Raw genomic sequence first — 13,517 nt, forward strand, 5'->3', positions numbered from 1 at the left:
ATTATTAAATAAATTAATATAAATATAAATATAAAAAACTGTATTTTTTAGTAATGAGCGCTTGAAAAATCGTGTGTTGTAAATTTGAATTTTCAAATTCAAATTCAAAAGTCAAATTCAGAAATGTCTTGTTGCTTTTTAATCCTTTCGCATACTTTTTATTCTTTATTACTTAGTTTAATTTTGCATTATCGAAAATTATGTGTTGATACCTACTTCTGTAAATGCAGCCAACGAAATTTATTTTTGGAGAACCAATTGTTTGTTTTGACATTGACCCATTGCCATTTTTACAATGGAATTTTAATTAGGTATGTTCCACAAGTTTTTTTTTGTATATAATGTGTTTATAGAAAAATAATGAACATAATTCAACTAACAAAAAAAACCACAAACTTGTAGCTACGAATAAAATAATTTTTCTGAAACATTTTTCGAATAACCATCACAAATATAAAATTCCCAACGTGTTGAAAGATTTTTCTAACATGTTTTTTGATTGACGAGAGGATGAGAGTGATGCATGCATTCCGAAAAGATGTAAAACTTTTGCTGTCTGCACTTAACTGCGATTCTACGTCACCTAAATCCTGCTGTAACTCGGAAATTATTTTTAGAATAACTTAAATATGAGATTTTAGACGGCCAAAAGCTGTGAGAACACTGCGAGCCAGAGCCGTGTTCACTTCGTCAAAAATTGTTGTGCTTGTGTGAACGGTTCGAACTATGAACACAAAAGCAACAAGACGGAAAAAATCGTCGCTTACTGAAGTCAAAGTTGCTGTCATTGGTGCACCAGGAGTTGGGAAAAGTGGTAAGAAAAAAATGCTTCAATAAAAATCAAGTGTTGTGTCAAAAATATGGACAAAAATATTAGAACAAAAAAAAATAGTTTCTGTGACGAAAAAAATTTTCGTTTTTTGTATTTGATAGATGATAAGACTTGCTTTTTTATTGTAATTTTTATTAACTTTTATTATAAATGTTCCGATTTTTAAACATTTTTTTCGACACCTACTAAAAATGTAAAAAATTAAATTTGAGTTATTTTATTTTATTCTACTTTTTTTTGAAAAAAAATCTGCGGACAAATAGGAATAATGCCTTCACCGCTAAATTATTTTTTTTAACAATTTTAAACACTTATTTCGCCACTGAAATAATTATCATTAATCAAAATTATGGCTTTTATGTTTTTAGAAGTTTAGAAGTGTCTGAATAAATTAGATGTTCCAAAAAAATAAAAAAAAAATGAAAAACCAGTGTACTTACCTAGCTACCTTATGAAGAATATTGAAAAAAAAGAACTGGAAAAAATATATAGTACACTTCATAAACTAAAACAGTTTTAAACTTTAATTCATTAACTTTTTTGAATTAATTTCTAATTTCAGAAATAGATTAAAAAAATCCAAGATTAAACGCAAGATTTCGCATTATTAAATCATTAAATAAAATCTTTGATATAACTAGATATTATAAAAAAATAAAAAAACACTGTACAGTTACGATCAAAAAGAATGACACCTCTACCAACCGAGCTGCAAACAAGTTTATTTAAACTGTCCATCTAGTTGCCACAATGTCCTGCTAAATTATAAACTAGCCAAATGTACACATTAACCGTATCTGCGGCTGCGGTTTTAGAGGTAGCATTCTTTTTGATAGTGACTGTACTTCTTTAAGTAAAATATTGTAAAAAAAATATACACTCCACAAGATTACATAGATTTAGGGTCGGTTTATAGACGCGTCATTAATTTAATTCTCATTTTAATGCGTGATTAACAGGTCACGTGAGCAAAATGAACAAATTTCATTGGTCCATTCGCGTTGTTAACTTTTGACAACGTGTTAAATTTTAGTGAAGCTTTCCATAAACCTGCCCTTAAACTTTAAATCACTAATTTTATTTTCCATTAAAATCTATAATTTCAGAAACAGATTAAAAATAATTCAAGATTAAACGCTTATCACGCCACAGCATTATTTACGCATTAATTAAAATCGTTGCTTCTAAGTTAGAAGTGTCTGAAAAAACTAGAAGTTACAAATAATAAAATAAATAAAAAATAATAAGTCACTGCACTTGCCTCCCTTAAGCAAAATAGTGTAAAATAATGTAAAAAATATAAGGTACACTCTACAAGATTACGAAATACTAATTATAAGGTCGGTTTATAGAAGCGCCATTATTTTAATCCTCAATTTGATTTAATTAACTGGTCACGTGAGCAAAATGAACAAATTTGATTGGTCCATTCGCGTTGTTAACTTTTAACAACGTGTTAAATTTTAATGAAGCTTTCTATAAACCTGCTTTTAAGCTTTAAAGCATAAACTTTTTTTTCGATCAAAATCTATAATTTCAGAAACAGATCAAAATAATTCAAGAATAAACACTTATTTCGCCACAGCATGATTTAATCATGAATTAAAATCATTGTTTTTAAGTTAGAAGAATAAAATATTGTAAAAAAAATTGTAATAAATATATGGTACACTCCACAAAATTATATAGATTTAGAGTCGATTTATAAAAGGGTCGTTAAGTTAACCCTCAATTTAATGCGTGATTAACAGATCACGTCAAAATTGATTTGTCCATTCGCGTTGTTAACTTTCAACAACGTGTTAAATTTTAACGGAGCTTTCTATAAACCAGCCCTTAAGCTTTAAATAACAAACTTTTCTTTCGATTAAAAATCTATAATTTCCGAAACAGATTAAAAATAATTCAAGAATAAACACTTGTTTCGCCACAGCATTATTTAATCATGAATTAAAATCATTGTTTGTAAGTTAGAAGAGTAAAATATAGTAAAAAAAATTGTAATAAATATATGGTACACTCCACAAGATTACATAGATTTAGAGTCGATTTATAAAAGAGTCATTAAGTTAATCCTCAATTTAATGCGTGGTTAACAGATCACGTGACCAAAATGAACTAATTGGATTGGTCCATTCGCGTTGTTAACTTTTAACAACGTGTTAAATTTTAAACTTACCTACCTTAAGCAGAAAATTGTAAAAAAAATGTGAAAAATATTTGGTACACTCCACAAAATTCAACAATTTTAAACTTTAATTCACGATTAATTTCAAAAATAGATTAAAAAAAGCATCCAAGATTAAAAAAATATTTAAAAAATTTCAGTGGCTTACTGGTTGTAAATAAAAATTACAAAAAAATATTTTTAACAAATTTGGCAAAATTTTGTTGATAACCTGATAACAACAATAAATTTGTTGGTCCAAAATAAAATCAGATTTTTATAGAATTAGTAATTTTATGTGAATCAATCTGTAGATCAGTTCAATGTTGTAAACTGACGCCTTTTTTCTTAAAACAAATTGATTATAAAATAAATCTAATTTATTAAAACATTTTAGTATTTATAGCATTATAGGTAAACGTCATAAAACAGTAAGTTATGTTGTTGAGTGCTCAAATCTACGTAAATTGTAGTCTGTGTACAAATAAATCACGAACGTATAAACGTAAAATCGGAATTATTTTAGAAAAAATCCCGATTTGATTACTTTATTAAAAAGATAAAAACAAACAACTGTAAATCAATCAGATCGTCTAAAAATATTTGTGTTTGAAAGAATTTTCCAATATTATTAATATCTATCCACACAAATACGAGAAATTATTATTTACTAAAGTAGAGTTTGTTTTTTTTCGGCTTATTTTTAAAAACGAATTAGAAGCAAATGATCAAGATATTGAATTAACAAACCGAAAAATTCCGATTTTGAACAATGGAGCTCTAGCCGTCTATTTATACAAGCACGAGTAACCTTTGTGTTGTGAGAGACACGAAAAAAGTGTGTTAGTAGGTCTTGTATATAATTTTAAATATATGAAGTGCATGTTGTGCTTCTCTCGATTTAGAATCTAAATGTTAAAAGCTTTATTTTTCAGCGCTTGTGTAAAATAAACCAAAAATAGTGTAATTAATTGGTTTGGTTAATTTTTTTAATTAATTAGACCTTCGATCGATTTATGTATTATGTATGCACCCGATACGTAAATACACACACAGAAATGTGTGTTTTATAAATAGGAAATGAAATTGTAGTAAGGCTAGATGAAAACACTTGGTGAGACCTAAAAATGCCAAAAAATTGGAGCACCCGGTTGTTTCGCTGAATCAAAAATAAATAAGCGAGTTACTCGAGACAAAAGGAGTTTGATTGTAAGAAAAATACGGAAAACTTAACTTTGGAATTGATTTACTGGCGCAATAAACATTATAAATAGAACGTGGTAGGTAAATAAAACCAGGTGGAGTATGTGAAAGTCACACGTATTACCAATATCACTTAATAATAAAAATTAAATGTTTCCTCAATCATTTTAGTGACTTTTTACAGGCGTGGTTAGTTGATGTAGTACCTGAATCCAAAATTGTCAGAACTAAAAAAATTGCGTGTAAACCTAAGAAACTTTTTATTGTAAATAAAATAATTATAAAAATGTAAATAACAAAAATAATAAGAGAAATAACGAATAATAACTACCACTTACAAAATAAAGCAAAGACTGAAAAATTAAGCCTTTTTACTTAGTTTTTTTCTTTTATTTCAGTTATTTCTTTATACAGGGTGAGTATATTTTACTATAATATCTCAAATAAAAATCCAATAATCACACAGAAATCAACCTTTGCAGTTATATACTTTATTTTTTCTTTAGTCATTATTTTTTTTTCAGAATTTTTCGACAGTCCTTAACAATAAATATTAATTAATTCAAAATATTAATACTTAAAAAAATAAAAAATAGTTACATACTTTATTTTTTCTTTAGTCATTAATTTTTTTTAGAATTTTTCGACAGTCCTTAAAAATAAGAATTAAATAATTAAAAATATTAATAGTTAAAAAAAAATTAAAAACAGAATTCTACAATTTTACAATTAACAATTTTTTACTTGTAGCTATCCTGAATTTTTTCTACGTTTACTTTAGTTTTAAACTTATATTTAATTCATTTATCTTTTAGACTAACTACGTATGTTTTGCACAAAACAACATTCAAGCTTCGCATGTTTTAGAAATATTTTTGCAGCAATTTAACCTATGATGAATCATTAATTATTTAAAGGCAATTTAATGAGAACAATAAAAAGTGCAGTGGTTTTGCTAAAAAAAAAGTTAATGAAAACTGCTGGAGTAGTTTTTACAAAGTGTGGTCATAAATTCTTATTATTTATGGTAGAAATTGTTGCAACTCTTTTTTTTTATAAAACACCCTGTATTTTATTACTTTACCGGGTAAAACTTACAATAAGCTTTCCAAAAAAGGTAGCTTTCAAGGTTAAAACATTACCAGTTTTATTGTACAGTCGAACAAAATGAAAATGACGCAAAAATAAATCACCAGGTTGGTTCATCAAGTCGAATTTCGCAAAGTTATATTAAAAATGTTCATAAGATTTATAAAAAAATATGTTTCTTTTATTTATTTATTACATTAACTTATAATAAGTATTTTTTTTTATAAATATTAATAACTACCAACATCTTTAGCTTAGACTGAAAAACAAATAAAAATTGGAAAAACTAAAAATTACATTGTTAACAAAAAGTGAAAAAAATTATAAAGTTACATAAAATATTTAACAAAAACTGAAGACAGAACTGTCCTTAAGGAGAATAGATATGCGAACAATTTCATTAATTGGTTAAATTTTTATAGTTAAAAATTAATTTGGTTTACATAATTTTCTCTCCTAAAAAAGTTGAATAGTTTTTTAAAGTTCCATTATCACCATACATAAATAAAAAAACTGATTGTTCATTGAAATAATGAGTAAAAATTAAGAAATTAAAACTTAATGCAAAAAATTATAAACATAAAAACTTGAAAACTTAATGAATCCTCCAGCAAATGTTTAATAATCCTCTCAATTATTTTTTATAAAAATTTTATAATAATTATAAAAATAAATGAAATTTTATAAACTATTATAACGACAATATTTTTGAATCATAGATAAAATAAATGTCTATTGTCCAAAAAAAATCGGCTTTTGTTATATTTTTGAATCTCAGAGAGATTGAAAGAGCTTTGAGACACCCTGTATAAAGAATTATAGAAAAAACTCAGCTTTCATATATTTTTTATTATTCACAAAAACTTTATGTTTGTTATTGCCTTATTATTCAGCGATTGCTATTAAACACTTTACATTTTTCTATAATTCTACAATGCCTTGTAATTAACATAAATTAATTAAATATTAGTAGTTGCAAAAATGTTATTACTTGTATTATATGAAAACAAGCGATGTTCAAATAAAATAATAATTAATATTTTCATATTTCTTTACTAGTTGATACAAAATACATGTCTAGAAAAAAATATAAAAATTTAATAGCATACGGGGACTTTTGTATTACTATTAGTTCTTAAGATATAATTTCTCTGAGATTATTAATTTTTGAGATAGAAAATTTTATTAACAGACTCAGCTGGTTTAAAGAATAATTGATTCATGAAAACACTTAACATCTAAACGCAAAAATTATTAATAAAATATATATATATATATATATATATATATATTCTTTTTTGTTTTTTGTTTTTTTATATTCAGAAAGATATAAAAGAACTAGCACAGTACTACTAAAAATAGTTTTTAGTTATTGTAAATAAATTCCGAATTTATTTTTATTTAATTCTTATATTGTTCATAATTATTTATTATTATTTTTTTATTTTTACTTTTTTATTTAATTTTCCTTTGAAGTTAAGTTGAATAGTAGCTTCAAGCTAAACTTTGCCTTTTTATTATAGTTTAATTTTATTTAATAAAGGGCCTTATTATAATTATTATTATTATTATTATTATTATTATTAAAACAATAAATGGAATGACGATTGTCAAATAAAAAAAACAAAAAAGCAACGTCATTTCTCAAAAACCAATGATCTCATAAATATTGAAATAAGGTCAAAATGCAACTAAAATTTATAAAAATAAAATCGAACCTTTTTAATTTTCTTTTTTTGAAAAATATGCCACAGAAGTTATTTTATACAGTTATTTTTATAAATTCAAAAGTAAAAAAATAAGACACCAGTTATAATTTGCCTCATTTATGGCTTGATTTACCGAAAGCTAATTAAAGAGAATGTGACGATACATCACAGCCCACACTTAAAAATAAAACGTCAATTTCACATCCCGTTCCACTGAAAGTGCATAGTTTAATTTAGTTACGCATTTCCCGTTTGGTTTGATTTATTAATTTTTCCGGAAGAAATGTAATTAAATGCAGATTTTCCGGACACAAGTCATGTTTGCCAAGCCTTAATAACGAGGCTAATAATAAATTAAAATTTGGTCTTTGATTTCATTCAAAGAGGAGATACTTAATCAAAGTTATTTTGTTGCTGTAACTCGAAGCATAATTCACACAAAATTACTATAGAACATCAAATATGCGCTGTTTTTAGAATCAAGATCAGTCGACGAGCCTAGATCTAAAAACACAGTTATTTTTACAGCAGTGATTGAATGAAATCAATTTTATTTTCAGCGCTGTCAGTTCGATTCCTTACGAAGCGATATATTGGAGAGTATGACCACCAGTCAGGTAATGTTGTACATTTTTATCTTTAAAATCTTTTCCTCTTCAATTTTCTTCTTTTTCTTCTTAAAGAATTGTTTTGCTTTTTGTTTTTGTTATTTTATTTTATATCCCTGTACATTTTTTTTTTTTAAAGGATTAAGTGGAATAGCTAGATTTGACCCCTCATTTGTTTATTGTTTCATTTTTTTTTGCTAAAAATTATTTAGTATTATTATTTTTTTACAGAAACTCGTTACAAACACGAAGTGTTAGTAGATGGAGAACCAGTTCTTTACGAAATTTTAGACACGTGTCCAAAGGTAAGACATGACTACGGAAGACTATGAGTTAGGAGACGAAACGAGTTACAAAATTGCAGTATTTTCTAAATTAAAAAAAATACAGCTGAAAATTTTTTCTCGGCGCCAAATCGTTTTAAATCAATTTAAATCCAACAAAGTCACTAGTTAATTTCACAAAAATGCTGAGTTTTGCACTCCTAACAAACTGAGAAAAACTTTCCGATTTTTTTTTCTTCAAATGTATTCGCGTTCCACCTCATGTTTTATTTAAAATTAGCCAATAAATTATTAAATAGGATAGAAAATTGCATAACTTTTGTCTTTTTTTAAATTTTAAGCATATTTCTGATCTAAAAACTCAGTCTCTTCTTAAGATTTTGCAAAAACGTTAACGAAAACAAAATAGATAGTAAAAATGACTAAATTTTTACCTTTTCGAATAATATTTGCAGGTTTCTTTAATAAAGTTTTATTAAAATTAAGTTCAAAAATCCCTATATATAAATATTTATCTCCAGAAACCTACTTAAATTTCGAAATTTCATCAAAAATCAGTCAGCAATCATTAAAATAACATGAAACTCGCGTATAATTATTGTCTTTTTCTGCTAGAAATGCAATTATTTCACTCATTTTATTCAAAAATATACCAAAAAATTACTAAACCGAATCAAAAAAGCAGCCTAAATATGTCACAAAATTTGGTCATAAATATGTAATACAATCATAAAATAAGTTAAAATTGACGTAAGTTTTTTTGTGAAAATAAGCCAAATAATCTTATTCAAACATGTTTTTGATCTAAAACTTTGTGTAGACAGAAAATGAAATTTTCGAGAATTTTGGCAGCAGCAATCTTTTTATTTTTTCGAGATTTTAAGCACGTTTGTAAGTTAATTCTTAGAAAATGCCACAGTTTTACATTTTAGAATCTAAGAAGTTTTTTATTTTTGGTAATTAATATGAAAAATCACGAAATGACTGAAAATCAGGTGATTTCTCCGTTTTTAAATCATTGTAACACGGTTTTTATCCAAAAACTCTCTTATTTTTCCAGATTTTATTAAAATAAAAACACAAAACACAAAATTATGTCCAAATTAACTGCGATTTTTTATTTTTATAATTTTTTTTATATTTTATTCAAAAAACTTTTTTTTCTTGTAATTTTAAAACAGCTTGAAAATTACGTTAGTCCAACTTTTGCGACAGATTTCGTCTAAGCAAACTAAAAAAATAGGTAATTTTTAACTTATTTTTGAACCAAAAATGCAAGATTTCGTCAAAAGATGCTAAAAATTTTCCAAAAAAGCAACATTTTTAGTGCGTTTATGCACAAATTTGAGCTAAAACTTACGTCATTAGGTCATAAAGAAAACCACTTTGGTAAACAAACGAAAATAAAAACACAAAAAACACTTTAGACAATAACAACACTCTGACAATTCTAAAAATTTTGACTCAAAAATCAAACTCAAAAATTTCACAAAAATTTTAAAATCTCTTAAATTTTTTGTTAAATTTAAATCTTTTTCAAATCTACATTTATTAAAGAAACTTGCAAAGACTTTTTTAAAATGAAGGTGATTCCAAATCACAAGACAAATTTTCAGTACTTCAGTAGAAAATTTTATAACCTTATTGTATTAATATTTAAAGTATTTTTTAAAGATAATTTTAGCCAAAAATCCACGCATTTCATAAAATTTTATCAAAAATAATCAAAAAAACACTAAATTGAACTCAAAATTGCGCAATATTTGATCTAAAACTTTTATGATCAGAATTTTTACCATTTTTGGCATTATGGCAAGTTTCTTTCAGAAAGTTTTGTTAAGATTAAGTCAAAATATCACTAAATTAGCTTAAAAAAGACGTAACTTTTGCTTATATATATTTGAAGGTTTAAATATGTTTATCAGCCAGACACCAAAAAAAAAACGTGACAAAATAATTAAATAATTAAATTAAGCTGAAATTGACGCAATTTTCGTTTTTTTTTCGAAAGTAATAACATTTTTTTGCCAAAAATCCAATTATCTTGCCACATTTTCGTAAAAATAGGCCAAAGAATCACTAAACTAAATAAAAAATTCATATTTTTTGTTTTTTCCAAGCTTTTAAAACAGCTTGTTTACAAAATTTATCTTTTCATGATATTTTGTTAAAAAAATTTGACAATAAATGACCGAATTTTTAGATTATCAAAAAATTTAATATGTTTTTCGACAATTATTTATCAGGTTTAAGTTTTTTTAAATAATCTCAAAAATCACAAAATTATTACAAAAAATTAATTATTTTTACTTTTTTCGAACATTGTTGATTGGTTTTTGGTCAGAAATTCTTTTATTTTCCGACATTTTGTCAAAATCAAACACAAACATATATGATATTACTAAAAATGCAGCGAATAAGCTTTAAGATACAAAAAAAAATTTAACGAACGAAATTGTAAGCGACGGTAATAGAACAACTGCGCTCACTGGCGACATTAACCGAACCATTATGAACGGGAACGTTTTATTTGTACGTCGTTTCACATCCTAACCTTTAAATATCCATAGACATAACTTAATTTTATTTAAAAAAAAAACACTTTTTTCCAGAATGAAGATGATCTACCTTCTAGCGAGATAATAAACTGGGCTGATGGCCTCCTTTTCGTTTATTCCATCACAAATCGTCGCTCTTTCACTTTTCTGAAACGTGTAGGGACCCTGATTGCAGATTCCGACATTCCTGTGTACATAGTGGGTAATAAAAAAGATATGGTTCACTTGAGGGAAGTTAGCGCTGAAGAAGGTGCAATGTTAGCTAGAGACTTTGAATGTGGATTTTCGGAGGTAGCAGCTGCTGAACAAGTCGCTCCAGTTGCTGTGGTTTTTCAAGAAATATGTCGAGCGGTTCTGGCAGCTAGAAGAAAGTCGAAACATTCGCTGCTTGAACGAATGCTTGGATCACGAACTAGTAATTTACGGCTGTATGTCAGAGGGAAAAGTGATAGTGCGTTACCGAAAGACTGACGATTTTGAAAAAAAAAATTTGGAACTGAAGTTGTATTTATTGCACGTAATAATATTGTAAACACAGTTTGAGAGTGAGCTTGAAATTAGTTATTGTTTTACGAGTACGTTTTTATAAAAGTTTTGAATTTTGATTGAATCTAGATCTAACAATTACTGTGATTATTTTGTCACTCCAGTGTATAACTAATTTCAAATTTGCATTTCTTCTAAAAATATTCAAGTGTATAAGACAGATGAAAAAATAAAATGTAAAGTTACTATCATTTGTGTTATTTTGGTAATTCTCGAAAAGGTTACTACGACCAATTTACAAAAAATAAAAACGAAAAAAAACAGACCGAAATAATTTAATTTCCGAAGTTATTTTATAATCTTATACTTCATAAAAAACACAAATTGAGTGGTATTGCTACTAAGTAATCAATTGGTGAAATTGGCCAGTGATTTTGTAATTAAGTTGGCAACATTACCGTAACAGTAGTTTAGTCTCTAAACGTATATTTTTACTGCACAAAGGTTTTAATAAATAATATTCACAAAAAAACTTTTTTTAAACAAATTTTCATCAGGTAATTATTAATACGTTGCTAAAAATATTGATATTTTTATTTATAATGACATTTTGAAAAAAACGACGTTTAAACTTTGTTTTGTCTAAAAAATACTTCACGAAAAATTAATTAGTTTCACTCAAATTTTACTCTGCGATCAATTTAATCAATTTTTGCAAAGTTATAAATAAATATCATTTTTAAGCAAACAACTAATTCTAACTAATTACAATTAGTTGCCGTTTTAATTAAAATTTGATCCAAATTACAATTACAATTAGGTACAATTATTATTAAATGTGTGCTAGAAAATGTGAGATACACAATAAACTGGATTTTTTTGAGACTGTGGCGTCAATTTTTTACATACTTTTTTCACAGCATAACACTTACTACATTGTAATTCATTAATTTTAATTGTAAAAAAAGATAAAAAAATTGTATGAAAATTGCTCAGAGTGCTAAATGCTACAATTATCATTAATTTTAATTATAAGAAAAAGAAAAAAAAATTATACGAAAATTGCTCACAGCGCTAAATAATTTAATTTTTCGGCTGGCTCCATTAGAATATGTAAATCTGTAATGGTTGTTTGCTAATAACAACCTTCAAATAACTACGTAAAAAAATTTACGCTTCAAAATAAGCCAAATCACTTTGGAATGCCTTATTTTTTCCATAAACGAAAATCTTCTGACTAGTTTTTTTGAAATAAGTTTCTTTAAATAATTTTACGTTAAAAAAAAATTGAAATGGCTTGGGTCTCTTCAATTTAGTTGAAAACTATATGATCTTTTATTCTAGTTTTGTTAAAAGACCTTTTCCAAGTTAAGACAATTAAGAATTTACCTAAATTTTTAAACAGAAACCGAAGAAATCGAAAGTTTTTGAAAAAATTTTAATCAACTCCGACTCTTTGTTTAAAAATGAACCAAAGTGCCTTAAAATAGTTTTCGCCACTTATTTCTGCCTAAAACCCTTAATTTTTCCTTAAAATATACGGATTTTCAGGCACTTATGAAGTATGATTTGCCAAGTTTCAAGAGTTTCTCTTTTTATAAAAAACCAAAATGATTTCAGAATGACTCAAAAATTGTCTTATACTGGTCAAAGATACGTTATATAAAAAAATCCTTAAATCGCCTTCTTTTGACTTTTTTCCTACAATCATACAATATTTTTTTAAATAAGTTGATTTACTATTATTTATAGTAAACAGCAATGTAATATGCGTTATTTTAGTTAAAAATTACAATTTTTCTACAGTTTTATACTTTAAAAAGTCACTACTACAGTGATTTTCATTTTCTGTTATTATGCAATGTTGCAATTTTCAGTTTTTTTTTTATTTTCTTAAGGGATATCCGTTTGAAAATTAAGATACAAATAAGTTTAATCAATCACACCAATTATTACTATTTAATTTTCTTCTTGAATATCGTAATTAATATTCACAAAAATCTATGAAAAAAAATAATACAAATTAATTTTATATTTATGCAGATTGTTGTTATTATTAAATCATACCACATTATATTTATAGAATTTCGTGCAACATTACTGCACTTAATCACATTTCATATTTAATTAGCTACACGTGTTTATACACTTATAGTTCTTGTATTATTTGCATGCTAGTTGGTAATAAATAGATTTCGTCAAAAAATAAGAGACAAAAAACTGTACAATTATTACACATACGTTTCTTAAATGCAATATCCATATTAAAAAAATTATTATAATTTAAAATTATAAAAACAATTACAATAAAAAAATAATAGAAATTTCAGAAAACATACTTGTGGGCTGAATGATAACATTAAAACTATTTTAATTACAACTTTACTTACACAACCGTTATTAAAACACATCGTACATTTCTCATTAACTTATTATACATATTAATACATTTGTAAGCCAAGTTTTAAGTCAAATATTTTTTTCCTTAAATTTATTTAATGTTTATTAATAACAAACTACTCAATTTGAAATTATTCCAAAATGATTTAAAAAATTTCGAAAAATTTATCATCAAAAATAC

At 25.5% G+C, this 13,517-nt stretch overlaps 1 protein-coding gene across 1 annotated transcript; it reads left to right on the forward strand.

The window, feature by feature from the left end:
- Window positions 1-644: 644 nt before the first annotated feature.
- Window positions 645-11,187, forward strand: LOC657138 (uncharacterized protein). The gene is made up of 4 exons (XM_064358080.1): window positions 645-814; window positions 7,561-7,617; window positions 7,840-7,913; window positions 10,505-11,187. Exons 1-4 carry the CDS (start codon window positions 727-729, stop codon window positions 10,919-10,921), a joined length of 636 nt encoding a protein of 211 aa, XP_064214150.1. The 5' UTR covers window positions 645-726; the 3' UTR covers window positions 10,922-11,187.
- The last annotated feature ends 2,330 nt before the right edge of the window (window positions 11,188-13,517 follow it).

This window comes from Tribolium castaneum, chromosome 1 (genome assembly GCF_031307605.1).
Source record: "Tribolium castaneum strain GA2 chromosome 1, icTriCast1.1, whole genome shotgun sequence".
NCBI classification, from domain to species: Eukaryota; Metazoa; Arthropoda; class Insecta; order Coleoptera; family Tenebrionidae; genus Tribolium; species Tribolium castaneum.